General features: G+C 46.5%; 1 protein-coding gene across 3 annotated transcripts in view; it reads right to left on the bottom strand.

Moving 5' to 3' along the window:
- SMOC1 (SPARC related modular calcium binding 1) overlaps window positions 1–25,001 on the bottom strand; it is a 335,418-nt gene that overhangs the window by 174,963 nt on the left and 135,454 nt on the right. For all 3 annotated transcript variants that reach the window (XM_075329900.1, XM_075329899.1, XM_075329898.1), the window contains exons 2-3: window positions 21,550–21,721; window positions 18,948–19,060 (exon numbers count right to left, since the gene is read on the bottom strand). In XM_075329900.1, the coding sequence (XP_075186015.1) occupies window positions 18,948–19,060; window positions 21,550–21,721 (285 nt within the window). The remainder of the gene's footprint in view (window positions 1–18,947; window positions 19,061–21,549; window positions 21,722–25,001) is intronic.

Genomic DNA, 25,001 nt, shown 5'->3' on the forward strand with positions numbered 1-25,001 from the left:
ACTTTACATCTCTTCACCGGGCCCCGGGATCACCAACCCCTGCCCACGGAGGGGCAACACAACACCTGGCTGCTCCCATCACCATCCCCGGGACCCCCACACTAAGCAGCGGTGGTGCAATCACCACAACCGTGGGTGGCGTCACGAACTATAACCCCCTCAAACACCCCCCTTTCACTCACGGGCGAGGAGTGTCGCTCGAGACACCCCGGGATCCGGCCCGCAGCTCGAGCCACCAGGAGCAACTGCCGGACCCGAGCAGAAGGGGTGAGCGCGGTGTGCTGACACCCTCCTCCCCGCCCGCGACATATCCATATCGCAGTCTTGTGGCCAAATGACCGCCGTTCCCGGCTTTCACACCGGCCAAACCTCAGTGTGTGCAATGTGAGGATTCATAAGTCTGTAGTTACATAGAGTAATTGCAGACTTATGGATTTTGACCAGACAACCCCTCTAATTCCTTATCCATGGGGAATAACTTGCTAATTGTTGGGCATTTGACCATTAGGACTCACAGCGATATAAAACCCAGAGAACAGAGCCCAATCTAGAATGGAACACAGCAGTGCATACTCGACCACTGCTCCAATCATTGTCTATGACTCAAGTATAATGCTCCATTTCATCAGTCCCTTAGACAATAAATGGAGCAGGCACGCTTTTGCTCCTTTCAAGGTGAGACCCTGCAAAACCCCACTGTTGGAATTCCTGGATAGGTTTTAACTTGCTATTTTGGGAATTACCCTTTATAGGTATTTTCCTGTATGTGCAAGCCACTGTTTGCTTGTTTTTGTTTTTGCTAGAAAGGCCCCTTTATTACAAGGTGTCCTACCACTAGGACCTCCAGTGATCAGCTGTAATCTGTGGCGAAACTCGACAGCAAGTTTGAACGGAACCTGACAGCTCAGAAAACACTATTTACCTGCAGATATAGGTCAATTTGCAGGTAAATGGTGTTACAATGCTACTCCGCTGCCTTGCTGAAAGAGAGGCTACCAGGAGAAAATAAACTTATTTCTGCCCAGAAGCCGCTGTCTATGAGCCATGGGGACGTGGACACAGCAGCTACAGTCACCACCCACTATATTGAGAGCAGCATGGACAATCTGAGGATTTTTTTTTTTTTTAATGCTACTATTGGTACCAACAGAGCGACTCTCTGGCGTTTCTGTAACTACCATAGTTTATTTTCCTTGTACTAACAGACAATGGTGAGTGGGACGCACCTTCATCCTTCTGACTATACATGCAGCACAGTAGGTTTTCCTTTGTATTTTTGCCTTTATGATTTATGTGTTTTGCGTTTCATGATTCTGGACCTTCCCAGTATAAGAATGTTTTGTGTGACATGAGTTTATTCCTAACAATCCAGGGTATTGTATAAATTCTATTCTGCCCTGCCTAGATCATGTACTAATGAATAATACAAGTGGACGTCATTCTACAGAGAAAATAAAACGGGAAGTCTGAGCTAACGTGGACCACACTGAAGGCATGGGTGTGACGGAGTACTTATTAGTCGGCTGGATAAATCCAAAGGGATTTTCAATAAAAATCCACATCAGATATCCATGCGGTGTTTCGGCAGGGTTTTCACTTCTGATTTAGTGCTGAAACACTATAAATGTAAGACTTTACATGAAATCCGCTATAAACATAAAAGCTGTAGGTGACAAACCCCATATTGATGATTGTCTTGTATTTTTTGTGTATGGAAATGTATACATTTATAAATTATATGTACTAATTATATCATGAAGATGGAAGTGTTGCCATCAAGCGGCTATTTTAGGATTTATACAAGCACACAGGGAAAATAGAGCTTTAGCCATGATTTTAGATATGATGGGGTTAATAGTAGTTGTTGGAAAAGGGGATAGTGAGGTCAGGATAGAGGGACAAGGGCAATGCTGATTCAAGCAAGGGGAAGGGGAGGACGTGGGCCTAGGTGCAAGGGTCGGTCCTGAATTCTGATGCCACCTCTATGTCCGGAGCCCAGGGCTCACCCCGGCGAGCTAAGAAGAGCCGTCAGGGGAGCAAACGGACAGGGAGTTGAAAGAGGGAATGACACTGGAGTAACAGAGGCTTATGTCCGACCAGCCAGGAAGTGAGGATGCTAAATATCATGTCTGCCATGAAGGCGTTAAATGCAAGTAAAGAAAGTTTGGTTAAGAAAATCCTGGTATGCAGAAATTTTCTTTACTGACTTAAGCACCTGCAGAAGAGGAAACCGTTGGAGCCCCGAGGGACAGCCGAGTGTCACACACTCTTTTCAGGTACAAGCACACATTCAGGAACCTGTTAGTGGAGGATCCTCTGCAGCCCAGCGCCACCTTCCTTCAAAGCGTTGGCCAATTGTTCGGCTGGCAGCCATCTCTCCCATAAACGGTAGCACTCGATTGGTCGAGTGTTCCTGAAAGCTGTTGTCAGCCATGTGTTACTGCGGCTTATTTCCAAGAGACAATATGATCGGCAGTCTGAAACTGGATGTGGCTAATCAATATTTTCCCAGTTAATAAATTCTCCAGTGACACCAAACACATGAGTCTGTTGGCTGAAACTGTCAATATTGGCTTGTTCAGCCGACATTAGTCTAATGTGTATGGGGGACATAATAAATGGGATATGTGGATCACTACCAGTTTTGAGTATCTGTGTGTGATTTTTCTAAAAAAAATGTCCTCATGAGCAATTTTTATTTTTTTTTTCTGTATACAGTATCAAATAAGTATTGAAAACTTGTGTGGGTGTTTTTGTTTTTTTTGTGGCCACTCTTACTGTAGTCAAGTGCATACACTCAGTGGTGAGATTGCACTCTTATACCATGGCTAGTGACTTTATTTGACCAATATAAAATGTTCCTTATTATTTTATTGGGTCTCGCCAGACCCGGAGCATAACTACTGTTGATTAAAAAAGAACAAACTATACTCATTCTGCTGCTCGCCTTCTGCAACGATGCATCACACCTCCTCTGTCTCCTGTCACCTTCTACCTTCTGCTAAAGGGGTTGTTCCCTATTAATTACATTTTCTCCCCTTTCTAAAGTTTGCTATAACAAAAATATATTTCACGCTGTAGTCGCCTTCCGTGGGTCCACTGGCACGTGTTCACCACTATTCCTAGTATCTGGCATTGGCTGTGGCACTGATGTCCCTTTTACAGTGTAGCAGCCAATCAGTTAGCTCAGCAGCTTTATTGGGGTGTTCCCATGTAGTGCACTCACTGTATAGTGAGCGCTGCTTATTCACAGCCTTAGTGCCCCTGCTGTGGACTGTAAGCAAGCGGCTACAGGAAGAATTTAAACTTTATTTTCTCCCTGCAGTCACACTTCCAATTAGGCTGGAGCATATTTTGAAAACTTTATTTAGCATCAGAGTATCATATCTGTAAGGAAAAACCATTTTGTTTTTTTTCTTATGCAAATGGCCTCTTTAGAAAGAAGAAAACTTGATCTCCGGTGCCTCCTATTGGATATTGCAATTCTAAAAGTCAATATCATCCCTTTAACGAGCTTTGCCACATGATTTATGGTAAGGCTGGAGTCACACTTGTGAAAGACTCGCTCGAGTCTCACATCACCCGGCGCAGCCGCACACTCTCCGGACAGGAGTTTCTCAACTACATAGAAATACATGCAGCCGACCCGCTCCTGTCAGGAGAGTGTGCAGTCATGCCAAGTGATGCTATGCGAGACTTGTGCAAGTGTGACTCCGGCCTAAAGGCTGCTTTACACGCAGCGACATCGCTAGCGATGTTGCTGGTGAAATCACCCGCACCCGTCGGTTGTGCGCCACAGGCAAATTGCTGCCCATGGCACACAACATTGCTAGGACCCGCCACACGTACTTACCTGCCTAGCAACGTCGCTGTGGCTGGCGAACCGCCTCCTTTCTAAGGGGGCGGTTCATGCGGCGTCACAGCGACGTCACACGGCAGCCATCCAATAGAAGCGGTGGGTTGGAGAGCAGCCGAAAGAAAGTGACGCTCACCTTGTTGTCGGAGGACGCAGGTACAGTGTTGTTCGTCGTTCTTGGGGTGTCACACGTAGCGATGTGTGCTGCCTCAGGAATGACAAACAACCTGCAACAGCAACAATATTTGGGATTAGTACCATACTATGAAGAAAAAGACATGGATCGCACATCCCAAAAATACAATGATCTAAAGCCGCTAGGCAAAAAATTAAATAGAACATGAGGTTCTTTTGTTACCATTCTGATCAGATTGTATTAAGCCCACTGCCACGTCACGGCAAACCTCTTGAGTGGGTCCCTAACCTGACCTTTTTGTGTGGCACCGTGCACTGACCACCGCCGCAGCGACAAAGCGCCAGCAGGGCGGGCGACCTGGTGCCTCACAGCACCCATGCTGCAAGGCAAAGCCCCCAAGGCTCCAGGCCGCGCCGCCCCACTGACACTGTGGCGCCCCTGACCTGGTCAGGCACCACTGAGTACTGCACCCATGCTGGGGACAGTACAATACAGGTAATCCAGAAGGCTGACCGAGGTGTGACTACACAGGCGCATAGTGATCAGGTCTCACACATGTACCTTTGAGAGGACCCCTGGGGATCCCAGGAGGGGGAAAAGCCTTGACCTCCACTGGAATAGTGGAGGGGGCCAAAAGCCTCCATCTCCTCTCAAGGGGTGTGGTAAGAGAATCTGGTTGCTAGGTGGCATAGGCAAGAACAGGAGAGGAGGAGCAGTGAGCCAGTTCAGTGCAGAGTCCAGGGAGCTCGAGAGCAGGAGCAGATCCCGTGGGCTGCTGTAGTCTGACAGCGTCCGCGCAGTGGCTACCGACGGGGGAGAACGGTCAACTAGGAGTGCTACCCGAAACCCATCTCAGCTAGAGAGAGAGCACGGAGTGGGAAGTAAGGAGACTGCTAGGGAGTACCAGGCCCAAACGGGCGGCAGATCCCGAAGCGGAGATAGATCCAGCTTTCTTTTGCTAAACCTGCCGGTGTGGGGTTCTCAAAGCCCACGCCACAACACCACAAAAGCCGCAGCCACGTAGCCACAGTTAGGGCCCATAGGTCACAGGAGGCAAGTAGCTGGAGTGGCCTGGTCCAGGCGACAAGCAAACGGCAAACGAAGGGGAGAGAGGCTGCAGCATCTTCCCTGGGTGACCCCCATAGGGACTAAAAGTCGGGGTCACCCCAAACCAAAAAGGGCTAAGGAAGGCGAGTTGGTAGTCACCATCAGAAGTCAGCCTGAAGGATACCTGGTTCCAGTCTGGTTAATCCCAGCTACGCCCGGGTTACTCACCCTATCAACTGTGAGTAAAAACCCTGAAAGACACTCTGCCTGTGTTGAGTCATTCTGCGCCTTGTAGTTCTACACATCCTACACAGGCCCTGGGGCTTGCCTCACTCTCAGGAGGCTATTCCAACTAACTGCACTCACCATCAGCCCCATGCGTCCCTCAACCTGCAGTGGCGGTCCCCACTGACCGCAAATCTGAGAGTGGCGTCACGACAAACTACAAAGAAGGTTTCCTACCTGTGACCAGACAGATCCATCTACGTGGAGTCCCTGAAGGTAATGCACCGACACAGCGTTAGCGGGGCTTCACAACACCACACCACCACAACAGCAGCCACCACACAGCACCAGCACACAGTGAGAGGAGCTGTGCACTCACCTCCCACTGGCTCCCATAAGTGAACTGGGAGCAAAAAGAAGGCTGACCCCTCTTGCAGTCTCCTGCTGATTAAAATCACCTGTGCCAAATGGGGAGAGTGCAGATCCAAGCAAAAAACAGAGGGGGATAGACTGATATAAATACCATACTATGAAGAAAAAGACATGGATCGCACATCCCAAAAATACAATGATCTAAAGCTGCTAGGCAAAAAATTAAATAGAACATGAGGTTCTTTTGTTACCATTCTGATCAGATTGTATTAAGCCCACTGCCACGTCACGGCAAACCTCTTGAGTGGGTCCCTAACCTGACCTTTTTGTGTGGCACCGTGCACTGACCACCGCCGCAGCGACAAAGCGCCAGCAAGGCGCTCTTTTTTTTTTTTTTTTTTTGCTTGGATCTGCACACTCCCCATTTGGCACAGGTGATTTTAATCAGCAGGAGACTGCAAGAGGGGTCAGCCTTCTTTTTGCTCCCAGTTCACATATGGGAGCCAGTGGGAGGTGAGTGCGCAGCTTCTCTCACTGTGTGCTGGTGCTGTGTGGTGACTGCTGTTGTGGTGGTGTGGTGTCAGTGGGGCGGCGCGGCCTGGAGCCTTGGGGGCTTTGCCTTGCAGCATGGGTGCTGTGAGGCACCAGGTCGCCCGCCTTGCTGGCGCTTTGTCGCTGCGGCGGTGGTCAGTGCACGGTGCCGCACAAAAAGGTCAGGTTAGGGACCCACTCAAGAGGTTCGCCGTGACGTGGCAGTGGGCTTAATACAATCTGATCAGAATGGTAACAAAAGAACCTCATGTTCTATTTAATTTTTTGCCTAGCGGCTTTAGATCATTGTATTTTTGGGATGTGCGATCCATGTCTTTTTCTTCATAGTATAATATTTGGGATTAGAACGACGTGTCAACGATTAACGATTAGGTGAGTAATTTTGATCGTCAGCGGTCGTTCGTATGTGTCACACGCAACGATGTCACTAACTAGGTCGGATGTGCGTCACAAATTCCGTGACCCCCAACGACATCTCGTTAGCGATGTCGTTGCGTGTAAAGCCCCCTTAAGAAGAAGCCAAACCAGATTTCCATTTACAGACACATGTTCCGGGGTATTGCCACCTCCTTAGTGCATAGCAGATCTGATTTGGCTAGGTGAGGGGCCTCTTTGACAGGTTCTCATTTAAAATACATGATGAAGTTAAGGCAATCCTTGTTTATACCTCCCAAATTACCACTGCAGTGTACAAGGAAACTTTTATAATTTTTGAATGATGGTTTAATCCAATTATATACATTCCTAGTATATAAACAAAATGACCTAGAATAGTTGAAAGTATAATCTCTGTTAATCCTATAAAATATTCCCTTGAATCTTGCTATACCTGTGGATGAAGGCTAGAAATTTCATCTGGGTGGCCAACTGCTGCTGTAGTAGCCAGTATAAACTACTGTATAACTCAAATATATTACTATGTCTTAAAAATAACATTTTATTCCTCCACCAAATACTTATATTATCATTGAACACTAACAAACGCCAAGGCAAAAAAAACGATGTACTGCTGAGCAGCTCAACTGAGCGCACAATCCTCGGACATAATGTTATTGTAAGCCAACCAGTTCTTTAGTGGAATATTTTATTGATGGTCACAGCTCCTTTATGATGAAGTGACATACTGTGGTCTCCCTCCAAACTTTTTTTTTTTTTTTTTTTTTTTGGAGGGGGGGTGCTAAATTATATTTTCTGCTAATGACATAATAAATATCATGAATGTAACTTATTATTTAATTTGCGTCTGTCGCTTTGCAGCTTTGCCTAAAGTCATCTCAGATTTTCCTCGGGAGGGGTATAAATTTTGATATCTCCCATTCAAAATAGAAGGTTGTTTTTGAAGCGCACGCTAAGCTGGACACGAAATATTCACGTTGTCACCAGCTCAGCAAGATTTGCTGCTCTAATGTTGCCTTGTGTAAGCAACACTGTGCGGTTCCCTATATATCACTAAGCTAGTTTGTCTGGGTGAAAACCAAATCTTTCCAAAAGTCTGTCTGTGGTTTTAATCCTGTGGTGTTGAATGGTACGTGATGGGTTACATATGCTGGAAGGGCCTAGGAAAATGAATGCATAATTAGCTTGAAGGGGGGGGGGGTATATGATAAATTTTGGATCTCTCCAACATCAACATGTTTGACTACGCCAGACACAAGACCATACTAATTATATGGCATCTCAAGTACCCAATGTTTTCTTATGTGCTACCAAAGCAATGGGAGAGAGTCTACTGTAATGCCTCTTATACAGGACCCTGGGGTGGTCTTATAATGAGGTAAATATCTCGGTTAACAAGACCGGAGAAGCAGCCAAGTGCCTGGAATCTCCTTAAAGTTTCAGCATGTCTACTGTATGACATTAGAGGTTGATTTATACAGTGCTAGAACCTATGGTGATAAAGAAAAGCCCGGACGCCTGCCCTGAAGGGGCTCAAGGGAGGGCAACATGACTGAGGAGGGATGCTAGGCCTGAGGGTTAGCAAGGGGTTAAGGTGTAGGGCATTTTGTGCGGGAAAAGTGGGAGGTGGGGTTATAAGGGCTATGGGGCCATGTAATTGGTCAGGGGGTTGTCAGTAGTAGGGGAGTATATATAGGGCCGAATTATGAGGTGGGAGGCTCATTCAATACCTTGAAGACGTCCGGAATTGTCCCGCCCACCCGCCCTATTTCAGGATTTCGGGAGATCGACATGAAGAAACAAAGAGGATTGACCTTGTCGCAGCAGTTGGCGGAAAGGAGGGGGGTATTTGAAGTCGGTGGATTGCACAAAGAGCACGAAGGAACGGGTTACCCCTCGTGGTGCAATGGTATGGTTGGTGGGTCCCTGCTGTGCTTGGTCACAGCGGGACATGTTAACGTGGGACCCTGCTGTGCTGGGTCACAGCAGGGCATGTTAATGTGCTGGGTGTCCTCGAGTCGGTGTGGTGCGGCTGAGGGCACATGGTGGAGCAACACTCGGCTGGGTGTCCTCGAGTCGGTGTGGTGCGGCTGAGGGCACATGGTGGAGCTGGTGTTGCAATCATGTACAACGGGACTCTTCACTTACCCCCCCCCTCCTTTGCTGGTGGTTATGTTTTATGGAGTTATTACTATATATTTGTGAATAAAATGTTATTGATTATTTGGTGATAATAAACGAGGCTGCTGTGGCCTTTTACATCCAATGTCACGCAGTCTGTGTCTTATTTTGGGTTGAGAAGCGGAAAAGGTGGTTAAATGGTTTTGGTTGGTACGGCAAAATAGGGCCGACAGTCAGTCTTTCCCAAGTCAAATGTATTTATTTGTTTTGTATTGTAAATTGGAGGTGGAGGGGACTTGTGAAATCTTTTCAATGTGGGCCTAAAAGAGTGTTAGGCGGGCTTTGCACGTTGCGACATCGCAAGCCGATGCTGCGATGTCGCACGCGATAGTCCCCGCCCCCGTCGCAGGTACGATATCATGTGATAGCTGGCGTAGCGAAAATTATCGCTACGCCAGCTTCACATGCACTCACCTGCCCTGCGACCGACGCTCTGGCCGGCGACCCGCCTCCTTCCTAAGGGGGAGGGTCGTGCGGCATCATAGCGGTGTCACACGGCAGGCGGCCAATAACGGCGGAGGGGCGGAGATGAGCAGAATGTAAACATCCTGCCCACCTCCGTCCTTCCGCATAGCCGCCGGCAGCAGGTAAGGAGATGTTCCTCGCTCCTGCGGCTTCATACACAGCGATGTGTGCTGCCGCAGGAACGAGGAACAACATCGTACCTGTCGCTGCACCGGCATTATGGAAATGTCGGTGAATGCAACGATGATACAATAACGACGTTTTTGCGCTCGTTCATCGTATCATCTAGCATTTACACAGTACGATGTCGAAAGTGACGCCGGATGTGCGTCACTTTCGATTTGACCCCACCGACATCGCACGTGCGATGTCGCAACGTGCAAAGCCGCCCTTAGACTTGTTTAAAGGAGGATCTGTCATCACTTTTTCTAACCAAAAAGATGTATATAATGAGGTATATTAGCTGAAAAATCTTACATGCAGAAACCTCTAAAAATTATTTGATTAAAATTGTATAAAATATCAATCCATATAAACATGGACCAACTAACTCATGAAGTGCTAATGCAAGTGAACACACATGTCCTAACAGTGGATCAAAGGAAAATTTAGATTCAAGGTTTAATTTTTCAGAGACAGGGTAGAGAGAGAGAAATCTGTCATCACTTCTGACAAGTTTGGTTCAGCAAATGAAAGTGCACAAGAAATTAAAGGGAACCTGTCACCAGTTTTATGGCCTATAAGCTGCGGCCACCACCAGTGGGCTCTTATATACACATTCTAGCATGCTGTATATAAGAGCCCAGGCCGCTGTGACAACATAAAAACCACTTTATAATACTCACCTAAACCGGTCGCTACGGTACTGGTTGGCCCGGTGGGCGGCGCTGTTCTCCGGGACCGGCGCCTCCTCTCTCGGCCATCTTGCTCCTCCGTCTTCTGAAGCCTGTGTGCATGACGCATCCACGTTATACACTCACCGGTACTGAGGTCCTGCACAGGTGCACTACAATACTTTAATCTGCACTGAGCAGGGCAGATCAAAGTGCACTTGTACAGGACCTCAGTGCCGGTGAGTGTGTATGACGTGGACGCGTCATGCACACAGGCTTCAGAAGACAGAGGAGCAAGATGGCCGAGAGAGGAGGCGCCGGTCCCGGAGAACAGAGCCGCCCACCGGGTCAACCAGCACCGCAGTGACCCGTTTAGGTGAGTATTATAAAGTGTTTTTTATGTTCTCACAGCGGCCTGCGCTCTTATATACAGCATGCTAGAATGCTGTATATAAGAGCCCACTGGTGGTGGACGCAGCTTATAGGCCATAAAACTGGTGACACGTCCTCTTTAAGTTAAAGAGGACCTATCGGCTCCTGTAAAACAACACACAGTAAAAGAAAAATTATTAAAGTTTAAAAGGTTTTTTAAACATACAAAATTCCAAAAAAGTAAAACATTTCCTCACTATTTTGATGTTAAAAACTCTGGCATTTTAAGAGGAGACTAAATCTGCTTAAATCTGGGCTCTCCACTGTCTCACTAATTTTACAGCCCTGTGAGACTTCTTGCTTTTGAGCTGGGAGATGTCACTATGTCGGGGAATCCTGTGGGCATCAAGTAAACACAGGAGAGTTACTTCATGCTTAATGTAGGTAGATATATAATGTATGGCTCCTCTTTTTGCATTGTGCACCTTGTCTATATAGCTTTCCACAGGCAGGTGTTGACATAGTCAGGACTCGGTCCTGCTCTGCCTTTGTCTATTTTGACTACTGCTGACACGTAATAAGGTGAACTACAAGAGTTAGGGATCATGCCGATTGGGTACACCTTGTCGCGGTGGAATGGATTTTACACTCTTTTGATCAAGTTAGTGTCAACGATCATCACAATAAGGTCTACAGCTTAAAACAAAGGTTCTACAAATGGTGAGTATCGGTAATGTGTTCCAAGTGTCTATGGTCTAACTTGTCTTTTAGGATTTTTTTAAAAGCAGCCCAGTACACGTTTTAATAGTTATACAATCTATCCAGGAATGAGAAAAAAACCAGTACTGGTCTTAGCCAACATTTGCTTCCACCTGCCATCTCGGAAAAAAACACTAATGTAACAGAGGAGCCCTGTGTAGTGATTACGGTGGGTTACAGGACAATGAGAACAAGCAATGCATAGGATAAACTGGGGTAATCACTTCATGCCTTGCTATTTTGATTTTGTTATGCTAAAAAAAACCTCAGACAAGCTTCATGGTCAACCCCCAACTGTGTTTACAGAAACACCAGACCCAGGAATCTTGGAATTCTACATTATAGAACTTTTGGAATATGTAGAAGACAGACTCGGTAAATATGACTTCCAAGTATTACACACACAATTGAGTATAGATAATCCCTTTTAACCAACCTGGTTAGGCTAAAAACTACATAGCATCTAAATCTGGAAATATTGACATATTATGAAACTAGCTGTGAAAAATCGTTCTGGGTTCTATCTAAAGCGTTACTTGACATTTTTTGTTTTTTCATTTAATTTGTTTTATCGAAAACTGTTACACAATAATAATACTTGTATCCTCAAAGACTTCTTCAGAAGTACAACAATGTGTATTGTTCTTCAAAAGGTACAATTGCATCTCAACAAATTAGAATACCCTGAAAAAGTTAATTCAATATCAAAAGGGAAATACATATATAATATAATCATTACAAATAGTGATCTATTTCAAGTGTTTATGTTAATTATCATGGCTTACAGCCAATGAAAACCAAAATCATCATCTCAGAAAATTAGAATAATTACCACAAAACACCTGCAAAGGCTTCCTAAACGTTTAAAATGGTCCCTTAGTCTGGCTCAGAAGGCTACACAATCATGGGGAAGCCTGCTGACTTGACAGATGTTCAAAAGGCAGTCATTGACACACTCCACAAGGAGGGTAAGCCACAAAAAGTCATTGCTAAAGAAGCTAGTATAATGAACCACAGCACTCAAATAATTATTAATAATTATTATTATTATTTAACTATTATAATAGACAAATTAGGTACATTTTGAGATTTTTATTCTGTGTTGATATTCTGCAAAAGTACACCGAAATGGGAAGCAAAAGCCCAACGTTTCGGCTACTGGATCCTTTTTCAAGGTTTTGCGTGGGAAATCAATGGGAGTGGTATGGGTCAAAAATGGACTACCATCAAGAGTAATTTGAGAGGTGTCCCACTTTTGCAGCTTTTCAAAATTGACCAAGGGTCAGGAGGCAGCGGGAAGGTATATGAGCAGTGTGCCTGAAGGTGGAAGCCTGGGATTAAGGAAGAGTCCTAGGTAGCGGTGGTAGGTAGTTGTAGGACTGTTTACTATTTTACCCCAATAGCACCTACATAAAGTGGTTGAGCCGGGCTTATCCCTGCTGTATGATTGCTAAAGAAGCTGGCTGTTCACACAGTGCTGTATCCAAGCATATTAATGGACAGTTGAGTGGAAGGAAAAAGTGAGGTAGAAAAAGGTGCACAAGCAACTGGGATAACCGCAGCCTTGATAGGATTGTTAAGAAAAGGGTATTCAAAAATTTGGGGGAGATTCACAAGGATGGACTGCTGCTGGAGTCAGTGCTTTAAGAACCACCACACACAGAGGTATCCAGGACATGGGCTACAACTGTCGAATTCCTTGTGTCAAGCCACTCATGACCAATAGATAATGTGCAGTAGAGCTCCTCCTGACTCTGTTGTGATATCATCCTCTGTATCTAACAATCATCTGCTGGGAAAGATGTGGACTCAGTTCCTGAGCCTGTATCAAAGTCAGGGTGCCAGTGTCGCGGGCGGAGGAGGGGACGCCGCGCTCTCCCACTGCTGCTCGGGTCCGGCTGCCGCGGCTGCTGCGGCCTGCTGCTGCTCGGTGGCTCGAGCGATGAGCCGGATCCCGGGAACTCTAGCGGCGCTCCTCGCCCGTGAGTGAAAGGGGGGTTTGTTGGGTGTGGGGATGGTTTATTGTCCGTGACGCCACCCACGGTTGTGGTGATTTATTGGCACCACCGCTGCTCTGTATGGGGATCCCGGGAAGGGTGGTATGGAGCAGCCAGTTGTTGTGTTGCCCCTCCGTGGGTAGGGGTTGGTGATCCCGGGGCCCAGTGATGAGGTGGGAGATGCAGGGCTTGGTGGGCGCAGGGACGCGGGGGCAGCGCGGTGCCTTGCGGCACTGTGGTACTCACTCAGCCTGAGACGTTGACACAGTTTTACGGTAAACCACACAGCTGGAAAGACGGTTCCCACGGACGGCTGCACTTGCTCTTCCAGTAGGTAACGGTGATGTCCCTTTGACCTGCACCTAGTGTTTCTGTGTTGGTAGCGATGGGTTCCCACCGGTAACCCGCTCCCCGGCTTTGATCTGGGCCGGAGGAGCCCTACTTTGCCCGCAGACGCTGGCCCCGAGGAACTGGTGCCCTGGCGGTGGCGGTGTTCCTCCTTAATGGTTGGACTTTTGCCTTCAGTCGGGACTTGGTTGTTGGGGGATCGACGTCCCCTTCACTGACGGATTCGGCAAATTATGGCGACTCCTAGCCTTGCCGGGGTCCGAGAGGCCCCTGCCCTGGTGCTGACTGTCCTTCGTATACTGCTCCAGACCGCCGGGCCACTACCCGTCCGCGGTCCTTCCAGCAACCTCTGAGCAGTCCCCCTCCAGACAATCATCGCTGTTGCTGACCTTGCTGACACTGTCCTGCACTTAGCCGGACCAACTTCAGGGCTTTCTACGCTCACTTTTACTCTTTTCTTCTTTGCTCCACTACCACTTCACTTTCACTTAGCTCCTCTACCACTTCCTTCTACTTTCACTTCCCTCACTGTTCTGCTTGTTTACTCCTTTCCGTCCCTAGCTGGACTCCTTAACTCCACTGCTTCCTCTCACTTGACTCAAGCTCTTTCCTGAGCTGACTGACTGGTTCCTCCCGCCTCCAGGGCTGTGTACTCCTCGGTGGGCGGAGCCCACCGCCTGGCCCACCCCCTGGTGTGAACATCAGCCCCTGGAGGAAGGCAACAAGGATTTTAGTAGCTTTGGTGTTCCTAACTGGGATGTAGGGTGTGGTGGTGTGATGACCTGTGACCCCTGGCTTGCCCAGGGCGTCACACCAGCATATGACATAACTGTACATCATATGTTGGCAATGGATTAAAGGCTCTGGTTTCACTTTAATAAGTCATGTGGTGAAGTGATGTCTTCAAGATGCAACTTCTTCAAAGTAAGGGGTCATTCAGATCTCCATTTTTTTTCATGTACAAGAAAAAACTATCCCATGTCACTACCAATTTTGTTCAGCATCATCAGATTTTGAGTTGAGTTTAATCTGCTTTTGATGCAAATTTTGCTTGGATAAAAAGAAAAGCTTCTCTACCGTCACCTATGTGCCAAAATTCTTCTTTTCCTCCAAATAATGGGATATTGAGATCTAATAAGAATAAATGCATTGTTGTACTCCTGTTTTTATGTACAAAACTGATCAAACCATGTTCTAACTGTAGCTAGCAAGGTGGATAAACCTTTGCGAATTTTTGCATTTGCTAATCTATAAATCCAAAAACACAAGAAATAAAAAGATGTATTACACCAAGGAAGAAAATTTCAACTTTTTTTTTTTTCTCTTAGGTGAAATGCTAAAGCTCTTTTCAATGATTGAATAATGTTACAGAAGATTAGATTGCCTTCTCAGAGCATTAAATTCATAGTTTATAGAAATGCTTTCAGTTTCTTACAGTCTTGCTGACCCTTGCGATTGCCAAAAACATGATTGATGGGACCAGTTTAGAACAATATGTCCAGGACACAAGTATCATTCATCTGAATTATGCGGCTCTGACAATAGAGGGGCTGCCAAATTAGCCACCAGTAGGGAGTGAGAGTGGAGGCAACAGACCGGGTCTTCTAACAACTTTCAAAAGAAACTTGAGCTTACATTCATCCCCTGCTTTACAAGAGGAGCGGGGAATAGTCGTCAAGCCAAACCATTATCTAATCTCTGGCCACAAAGGATTCAATACATCTAATCTGGGTATTAATTTTAATTTACAGTGTGGATATTTGGAAATTAGAATGCACATATGAGGGTTACGAATAAAATATTGATTTTACAAGAAACAAAGTCTTCTACATTTCAGCGTAAAGATCATTTATTACAATATTCAGATGCAAAAAAATACAAGCCATGACAAAATATACCAATCAGGGGCATAGGTAACGCAGTCACAGAGGTTGGGACCAGGCCCGGGAGTGGAGGGGGCCCGCCTACCCCAGTACCTACTACATGTGACAAACATGCAGAGGGAGGGGTCCAAATTTTGTCTTTGGTCCATAGGACCACTGGTAACGATCATGGCCTTAACTGCCAAAAAAGTCAACGTGTGGCAGACACCACCTGAAAGCAGATATCTGCCAATATTCTTTTTTTTCTTCTTCAATGTAATAATTGCCAAGATAAGCCGAAGTCATGCTACAGATCAGGACAGCATTAGATAAAATTTAACATTTTGATTTCTGAACATCAGGAGTGACCGTCTATACTAAACCATAAATCAGAAAATGCCCTTCAAAAATCTCTACTGTATGGCCAGCTTTAGGGAATGTGCACTTGCCATGTTTTAGACACTCATATCCCCACAGAGTTTTGTAAGAGGAAGACGATTCAAAAAAAATGCAGATTTGTGTTTTTCCTGCAGCGTCTCTTTCGGTGCTTTTTCGGTTGTCACTTTGTTGCCAGCATTATTTTTGTTTACTTCTATGTATAACACAGTGAGCGGTTGTCAAGCAGAAAATTAGAGGTACTTGTCATGCCTGTTGCACCCTTGACTGGGACAACTCTTGAGGCTGAGAATTCCTCAGATCCGGAACTCAAAGTTGTTGGCCGTGGATGACCGAAGTTAGTTGTTTTTTCCCTACTGGATTGTAGTATTTTAAGCTGCGAGAGGGTCCTACACCCTGGACAATTGCCCAACCAGCTATGGACTCTGCACAAAGTTTGCCATGGACTTTGTCCTCAAGCCCCTATGGACTTTGTTACTATGCTGCTCTATGGATTCTGTTCCATGAAACCCTGAAATTTGCCCCTCATGGTCTGTGTCAGTCCTTAAAGACTACGCTTGTAGTGGAAGAGGGAGTAAGTCTGAATCACAACTGGGTTGAAGTCGGATAGATGGTCTGTGCCCATGGACCATTGGGTCTGCTGTTGTATTGGTCAGAGGGCCTCTATCTAAAAAAACTTGGACTCTTTCTTCTGGCGTTCCAACCTACTGGGACTGGAGTTATGCTGACCAACATCATCCATCGTGCTGGAAGATATGTGCCCACTATCTGGAGTGTAACATTGTCGCACAGAATGAACTATTGAGTAAAGTGTTGTGAGTATGAGTCGTCATCGGGTCATGAGCAACCGATGTCAGTGACAGTATGCGGCCTGCACGGGTTTTACAGACCACAAGATACAAATCTACACACCCAGCCAGGACCATGTGTTTCATGTAACTTGTTGGGGCATCTGGAGTAAATCCCTCGCCCATGACTATCGCCCCTCGCCACTCTACAGTAACACCAATAATAACATTCAATATGTTTAGGTAATTTTAGCATTTTTTTTTTTTTTTTCAAGAGGATGATTTTGCTAAAATTCCAATTTAATGGGAAAAATTAAGTATATAACTTACTAGTATACCATACTTGGTGCCTCAAAGGTGCCCAAGATATCCCCTTTTAGAACAGTTGTCCAGGTTTTTGTTACAGCTAAAGGGGTTGTCCTTTTTTTTATTTATTTTTTTTTTTTAAATCTTCTCAATTGGCTCAGTAATGTATAGAATAATCTGAACTTTTATTCACCTTCCCTTGGTCCATTTTTCCAGTTCTACTCCAGTTCTTGTTGATCGGCCACAGCGTGTTCACTGCTGCAGTCAATCACTGGGCTTAGTGACTCTACCAAAGTAGCTGAGCCCAATAATGGGCTGCAATGCTCAAGATAGGCTTCATTAGAGAGGTCATAACAAAAAAATCTGGAGCAGTGCTGGAACTAGGAAGGGTAAGTAAAGGCTCCCTTTATTTTATACATCTCTAACCTTACATAGTAATAAATTAAGAGGACAACTTATTTAATATAATAATCGTTACTTGCCTATTAAATTCCCTAATATTCTTCTTCAGTACATCTCCTCCGATCCTGCAACGATAACGCGATGTCCATCATTTATGTGACTATTGCAGCTTCTCTCCAGCCTCAACGATTACCTGAATTATATGCAAACATTACCACTGATGTCAATGATTGGCTACAGCGGTCACATGAATGATGGATGTGTCGCGGGCGGGGAGGGCGCTGCGCTCGCCAACGCTCGGGTCCGGCGCTGCTGCTGCCTGCTGCTGGCTGCTCGGTGGCTCGAGCGGTGGGCCAGATCCGGGGACTCGAGCGGCGCTCCTCGCCCGTGAGTGAAAGGGGTAGCTTTGGGTTTGGGGAGTTGGTCCGTGACGCCACCCACGGTGTGTGGTGAGGTTGGGACACCACCGCTGCTCTGGACGGGAATCCCGGGAGCGATGACGGGGAGCAGCCGAGATGTTTCTCTCCCCTCCGTGGGTAGGGGGGTTGGTGGTCCCGGGGCCCGGTGAGGTGTGACGGGGAGGCAGGGTTGGGATGGTGCAGGGTCGCGGGGCAGCGCGGTGCCAGATGGCACGGTGGTACTCACTCAGCCAAGAATGGACACAGAGTCTCCGGTAAAACAAACGGCTGGATGGACGGGTCCCGCAGCCGGCTGCTGTGGTTACTCCCAGTAGGTTGGTGGTGGCTGCCTTTCCCTGCACCTGTTGTGTATCTTCGGTCCCGATGGCTTCCCATCGGTAACCCGCTCCCCAGCTTGGATATGTGCCGGAGGAGCCCCTTTTGCCAGCAGGCTCTGGCCCTGGGAATCCTAGCTGTGGCGGTAGCTGTATTTCCCCTTCTCGGTTTGGACGGTTGCCTTCAGTCGGGTCTTTGTTGCTAGGAAACCCCGGAGGTTCCGGTCGCTAACGGATTTGACCGGTTTAACGGCGACTCCAAGCCCGGTCGGGGTCTGTAGGCCCTGCCGGTTTGTGCTCGCTTCTCTTCGCTCCCCAGTTCGGTACCGGCGGGCCACCGCCCGTCCCCGGTCCTACGGTTCCGCGTCGATCGGCCTCTCCTGCAGACAGCCACCACTGTCTGCCAACCTTGCTCTCTGTGCCCGGGCCACGTACCCGGACACGGTCAGTCTGCTCCTCTCTTGCCACTTCACTCCTTCTCCTTCACTCTCTCTAACTACTCTGACTTCCTTTCCCGCCTCCAGGACTGTGAACTCCTCAGTCGGTGGGGCCAACCGCCTGGCTCCACCCCACCTGGTGTGGACATCAGCCCCTGGAGGGAGGCAACAAGGATTTGTGTGTGACTGGTGTGCCTATCTCGGGGTGTGGGGTGTGTTGTTGCAGTACCTGTGACGTCCTGGCTAGTCCAGGGCGCCACAGATGCAACTTCATCACTGCAGGCCAAATCATTGGCTGGAACGAAGGATTCTATGGGTAACTAATGCATTGTTATCATATTTCCAGCTATTAGTCACTTATTTTTTAACTGTACCTGATGTAAATTAATTCTATTCAATCTATTTATGTTGTCATGTATTTGCACGGTAAAGGTAGAAGGGAGTTGATAAAACCAAACAAAAATAACCCATATCATTTACTCACTTGAGTAAAAGAGCCATCCTCATTGCACTCTGGAATGAAAACTGCTTCTTGCGGCTTCTTTGCTTGTTCCAGGGCCTGTGTCCTTTCGAGCCGACACTTGCTCTGTCCAGCATCTAGGAAAGAAGAGCTAGTGATTATTCTGATATAATGTATGTGTATATACTCCTATACACTGGAGCGCTTGTTTGACCAACATACCTGGTGGTTGCTTATCTCTGGGAGAACAAATTAATGGTCATCCTGAAATCAGACCTGCCCGGTTGAGACTGCCCTATCGATATCCCTGGGTTTGGCCAACATTGGTCTAAAGAGCTTGGGGGACCTTAGGCTAGCCATACACAATACATAAATGTTGGCCCACCAATTTTATGGCTAATGACCAATGTCTGTTTTGAGAATATGATGATCCATTGGACCAGCAGGAGATAGATGAGCGGGCAGTAGCTTCTCTCTCTTTCCATACTGAAAGGGTGCAGAAAAATTGGCAATGGTAGTCACCTATAACCATCAGCTAAGTGTAGATTACACAGAACACCTAACTAAAGATGAGCCAAACCCAAGGTTCGGTGTTCGTACCAAGCACAGACATTACACAAAAAAACAGAGTATGGGTGCTTTATGTATAAACACCATTCGCAGGAGCATCGCTGAGCTCGGGTACTCTCGGTTCTCCGCCCAGCACGAGCCGCTTGCAGTGTTGGAACAGCTCGCACTGGAGTAACAGCATGATCGGATGCAGTTGACACCCAAAAAATTGTTATCAATGGAAAAACACTGTCTACCCGTCCCGGAAGTGATATGTTTATGGCTGTCTGTATGTGGGAGGGGACCTGAACTGCCCAAATACTGACGTCCATTGGGGTTCAGGTCCCAAACCAATCTTGATATAAAGTTCGCCTGAACCCGCTGAAGCGAGCTTCCACAGGTCCGCTCATCTTTACACCGAATATTAGATTGGTACATGCAATAATTAAATATCAGCTAATCTTTTTTTTCTCTTCAGCTCTAATAAGAGATTCTAAAAAACAAACCACTTTGAACTCGGAGTCCAGCTAGTTATAAACTTTAGGACTTTGGGTTATTGGACCTTTTTTAACTTTTGTCAGTTCAACCCGTAATTGTGACAGTGAGGAGACAGCTGGATGGTCTTTATTTCACTTGATAGTTTTCTTTATTTCTGAAGTTTTTATTCGAATAAAATGAGCCAAGAATGAGTGTCTTTATATAAAGTATCTGGAACTTGTAAAAAAAAAATAATAAAGTTTCTACTCCTTATAAGAAGCCCTTGTGACTCCGCACGGACTGGAAATGTCTGATCTGAGTATACTTTATATACCAAATGCAATGGCAGGATAGCTAGACCTACAGTAATAATAGTTTTCTTCTTACATCAAATTCTATGGTTTTATGTTTTGGTATATGTTAACATTTTGGCAGATATGGGCCCCGATTGATTAAGGAGTTGAGCAGTTTCCTGGGGTAGAAATCTTGAAAATGTCACAAAAATTGCTTGCGCAACTCAAAGTTGTGCAGAAATTTAGCAACGTTTAGGCTAGGTTCACATTTCCGTCAATTTGTATCCGTCACAATCCGCGGCTCTGGTAAACGACGGAATCCATTTGGCAGATTCCGTTGTTCCCATAGACTTGTATGAGCGGTGGATTGTGACTGATGATGCTGCGTTGTATCCTTCGTCCGACTGATCAGTCTTGGAAAGACTGACCGCCGGGCGGCAGGAACACAGCTTGTAACGTTTTTTGAGCAGCGCAATCCGTAGGATTTCGCTGTGCATGCTCTCTGGCTCTCTGCACACGTAACCAAGGTAAATATCGGGTAACCAAGCAAAGTGCTTTGCTTAGTTACCCGATATTTACCTTGTCTACGTGTGCAGGGAGCCCGACACTTCCCCGCTCGGCTCCGCCCCCTCCCGCACTCGGCATGTGTACACACACACACACACACACACTCACACTCACACTCACCTGTCCCCAGCCATGCAGTCCCCGGCACAGACGTCCTCAGCGCCATTGCCCCGCTCAGCTCCACCCACCCCGCACTCCGCCCCCCGCACACATTCTCGGAGGCCGAACGATCGGCTGATCACCCGGCGGCCGGCTGCTGTGAGCGATCGGCTGATCACCCGGCGACCGGCTGCTGTCAGCGATCAGTTGATCTCTCTCATTATCCGGCTGCTGGGAGATCATCTGTTCGCTCTCAAAAGCCGGCCGGCTATTGTGAACGATCAGCTGATCGCTCTCTTTTACAACGGAGTCCGACAATGAATTCTAATTCTTGTCTTCCGTAGTACAACGCATCAGTTACAAGCGTCAAGCAACGCATGTGACTGATGCAAAACAACGGTAATGTGAACCTAGCCTTACATTTTTTTTTTTATTTTTTTTTTTCCAACTGTCCTGTCCAGCTTCAATAAAGTGGGCAAAGCTGAGACGGGACAGGATGTAATGAAGTCAGATTCATAATTGGATAGATATCGTGTATATATGCACTGCGACTTCTAAATGTTATCGTGATGGATAAAATACATGCAAGCTGAGATTCACAATGTGTAAAGAATATAAAGTGGATCGACTCTACAGATTACCTTTGCACCTTCCTCGATGGACAACGCTGAGGGCAGAGTCCTTGCACTTGGCTCTTTGGTAATCACACATAGATTCATACGTTCGTCCATCTGAAGCACATACAGGTTTGGACTGTGTTCTGGAGCAATGAGGATTGCACTGTGGATCTCTGTCCCGGTCACTTATTAAAAACTAATGAGAAAAGCAAACAAACAAAAGAAGTGTGGTTAATTTATAGAAAGGGGAAAGCATGCTTGTTTCACAAAAATCTTGCAGATTACTTAGGTTGCCAATTACGCGACGAATGAGCAAGATGAAATTCATCAGGTGAAATGATGTTTATGCAGCTCAAAAGATCGTCCTATATAGCACATATCTTTTAGATACCGGTTTACCTAAATCATTTTTGCGGCATAAAATGGTGGTGCTGTTTTACCTGAAGAATCTTTTTGATATCTTTTTTTTTTTTTTTTTTTTTTTAGTTTTTTTTAACATTCTTTATGTAAGATAGTAGCCAACGAAAGAATGTGTTCGTCACTTCTTTAAGTCTAAAGCGGTTAAAGGGGTTGTTCGCTACTTGGACAATAATTTTGTCAATCCCCATGTTCGCCCCCATAAAATTAACAAAGCCAATACTTGCCTTGTTTGCAGCCGCGGTTCTAGCTATATCAGAATTTGCGTTCCTAGGGCCATGTGAAGGAAGCTGGCGCTGGTTGGTAGCGAGTCTCGCGTGTTATAATGATGTCACATGGGCTCCGGGAACGAGAGTTCCAGGACTGCTGGAGACGCATTGGTGCAGGAGGAAATTATAGGCTTCATTGTTATGGGGGCGAACATGGGTAATAAGGAGTTGTCCAAGTAGTGGGCAACCCCAATAAAGCACAACTCCAGTGTTTTTTGTTTTTGTTTAAATTCTCTTTTTAGTGCACTGCTGAAGTGGTGCTTTAAATGTAAAGGGGGCTTTACACGCAACGACATCGCTAACGAGATGTCGTTGGGGTCACGGAATTCGTGACGCACATTCGGCCTCGTTAGCAAACGTCGTTGCGTGTGAAACGCATGAACGACCGCTAACTATCAAAATTACTCGCCATATCGTTGATCGTTGACACATCGTTCTAATCACAAATATCGTTGCTGTTGCAGGACGCAGGTTGTTCGTCATTTCTCGGCAGCACACATCACTGTGTTACACCGCAGGAACGAGGAACAACATCGTACCTGAGGCCGCCGGCAATGAGGAAGGAAGGAGGTGGGCGGGATGTTCCGGACGCTCATCTCCGCCTCTCTGCTTCTATTGGGTGGCCGCTTAGTGATGCCGCTGTGATGCCGAACGAACCGCCCCCTTAGAAAGGAGGCGGTTCGCCAGCCACAGCGACGTCGCCAGGCAGGTAAGTACGTGTGACGGGAACTAATGATGTTGTGTGCCACGGGCAGCGATTTGTCCGTGACGCACAACCGACGGGGGCGGGGTCGCTGTGTGTAGAGTGGCCTTAAGTCCCCTTACTCCTGTCATATATTCACCTTCCGGCGGCTCCACCTTCTATCGTCGCCTCTCTGGTTGGTCTCTGCGATTTGTGACCTGCCAACAGCTCCAGTGTTTCACGGAGCGTGCAGGAGGTCACAAATCAACTCATTTCTGAGATCCTCTTCTGGCCTCATTGGGGCATTCAGAGAGATACATTTGGAGCTTGTGATGTAACGTCTGACTTCCATCCAGTCAGAAGATATAGGCACAAGATGGCCATGTGGGACTACAGTGGTGTCAGTAAAAAGTGAAGTGCGTAAGGTGAGTATAAGACAGGAGGCTTACATTTAAAGTGCCACTCCACTGCTGAAGATGAAGCACTGCTTTAAAAGGATTGACAAACGTTGGAACATATGTACAGCAAGCAGTTTTGACACTATATTGCATACGTTTATTCTTTTTGACATTTTCCAGTCCTTTTTCTGGTAGGGTAAAGGCAGAATCCACCTGAAAAATACATCATTTAGAGAGCCCCACGTTTTCCTTTTCAGCAGATTCCTCTCAAGGTCAGGGTTGTCCAAGAAATGACAATATGGCAGCTGACCTATAATTTTAGCTACTTATCTCTTCTAGTCAATCACCTTTTTTCATGACAAACCATTGATGGCCAGTCTTTTTTTTCTTTACTGCTATATTTGTGCTTTAATCATTGCGGTCATTAATAACTCACCGGTAACTTGCAGTGATCCCCCCCCCCCCACATGCTAAATTGGTCTGCATTATCTTATCATTTTTGTATGAATGAAAACACTGTTGATAAATTCTCACCCAACAAGTAAATATGACTTATTGGTGACTAGTAGTGATGAGCGAGCATCACCATGCCCAGGTGCTTGGTACTCGTAAAGAGCAGTTGGATGCTCGGTTGGGCGCGTCTTGAACACCCGAGCATAATGGAAGTCAATGGGGAACTCGAGCATTTTTCTGGGAAATCTTCCAGAAAAATACTCGTTACCCACTAACTACCATTATACTCGGTACACGAGTCGCGCCCATCCGAACGTCCAACTGCTGCTTACGAGTACCAAGCACCTGAGCATGGGGGTACTCGCTCATCATTAGTAACTAGGATATTTGTACACTCTGTTTTTGGCAATCAATGTGATTTCTGAGAGTGCCGATTGCATTATTTAAATGTTCATCTCTGGTAGTTTCCACAACCTTATTCTCCACTTAGGAGACAGGTGAAGGAAACCAAAAGTTGACCAAAGTTTTTGTCCGGCCGTGTTGTTCATACGTCATGTTTTTAAAGTCTAACAATTTTAGGAAATACCTAATGTGGCATAGTGAAATAACACATCTTTTAATTAGTTGGCTTGGCTATCTCGTGGATTCCAATGATTTATATATAATGTCTAGCCTTCCCACATCATCACTTCAGGGGAAATAAGACCTCAAAGGCTATTCCTTCCAGTTATACCAAGTGATCGCTCGCCCCCACTCCTCAACGGTGGATCTGTGATATAGATAAATATTCTCCAAACCGGACACAATCTTTAATGGGACTGTAATGCACATGTGTTAGTGGTAACGTTATAATCTTGGTCAGGACTTAAGGTACCGTCACACTAAGCGACGCTCCAACGATCCCACCAGTAACCTGACCTGGCAGGGATCCCTGGAGCGTCGCTACACTGGTTGCTGGTGAGCTGTCACACAGGCAGATCTCACCAGTGACCAGTCCCCAGCCCCCAGCCAGCAGCGACGCGTGGAAGCGATGCTGCGCTTGGTAACTAAGGTAAATTTCGGGTAACCAACCCGATATTTACCTTGGTTACCAGCGCACACCGCTTAGCGCTGGCTCCCTGCACTCCTAGCCTTAGTACACATCGAGTTAATTACCCGATGTGTAGTCTGGCTATGTGTGCAGGGAGCAGGGAGCCGTCACTGACAGCGTGAGAGCGGCGGACGCTGGTAACGAAGGTAAATATCGGGTAACCAAGG

Source organism: Anomaloglossus baeobatrachus, chromosome 12 (assembly GCF_048569485.1).
Source record: "Anomaloglossus baeobatrachus isolate aAnoBae1 chromosome 12, aAnoBae1.hap1, whole genome shotgun sequence".
NCBI lineage: Eukaryota > Metazoa > Chordata > Amphibia > Anura > Aromobatidae > Anomaloglossus > Anomaloglossus baeobatrachus.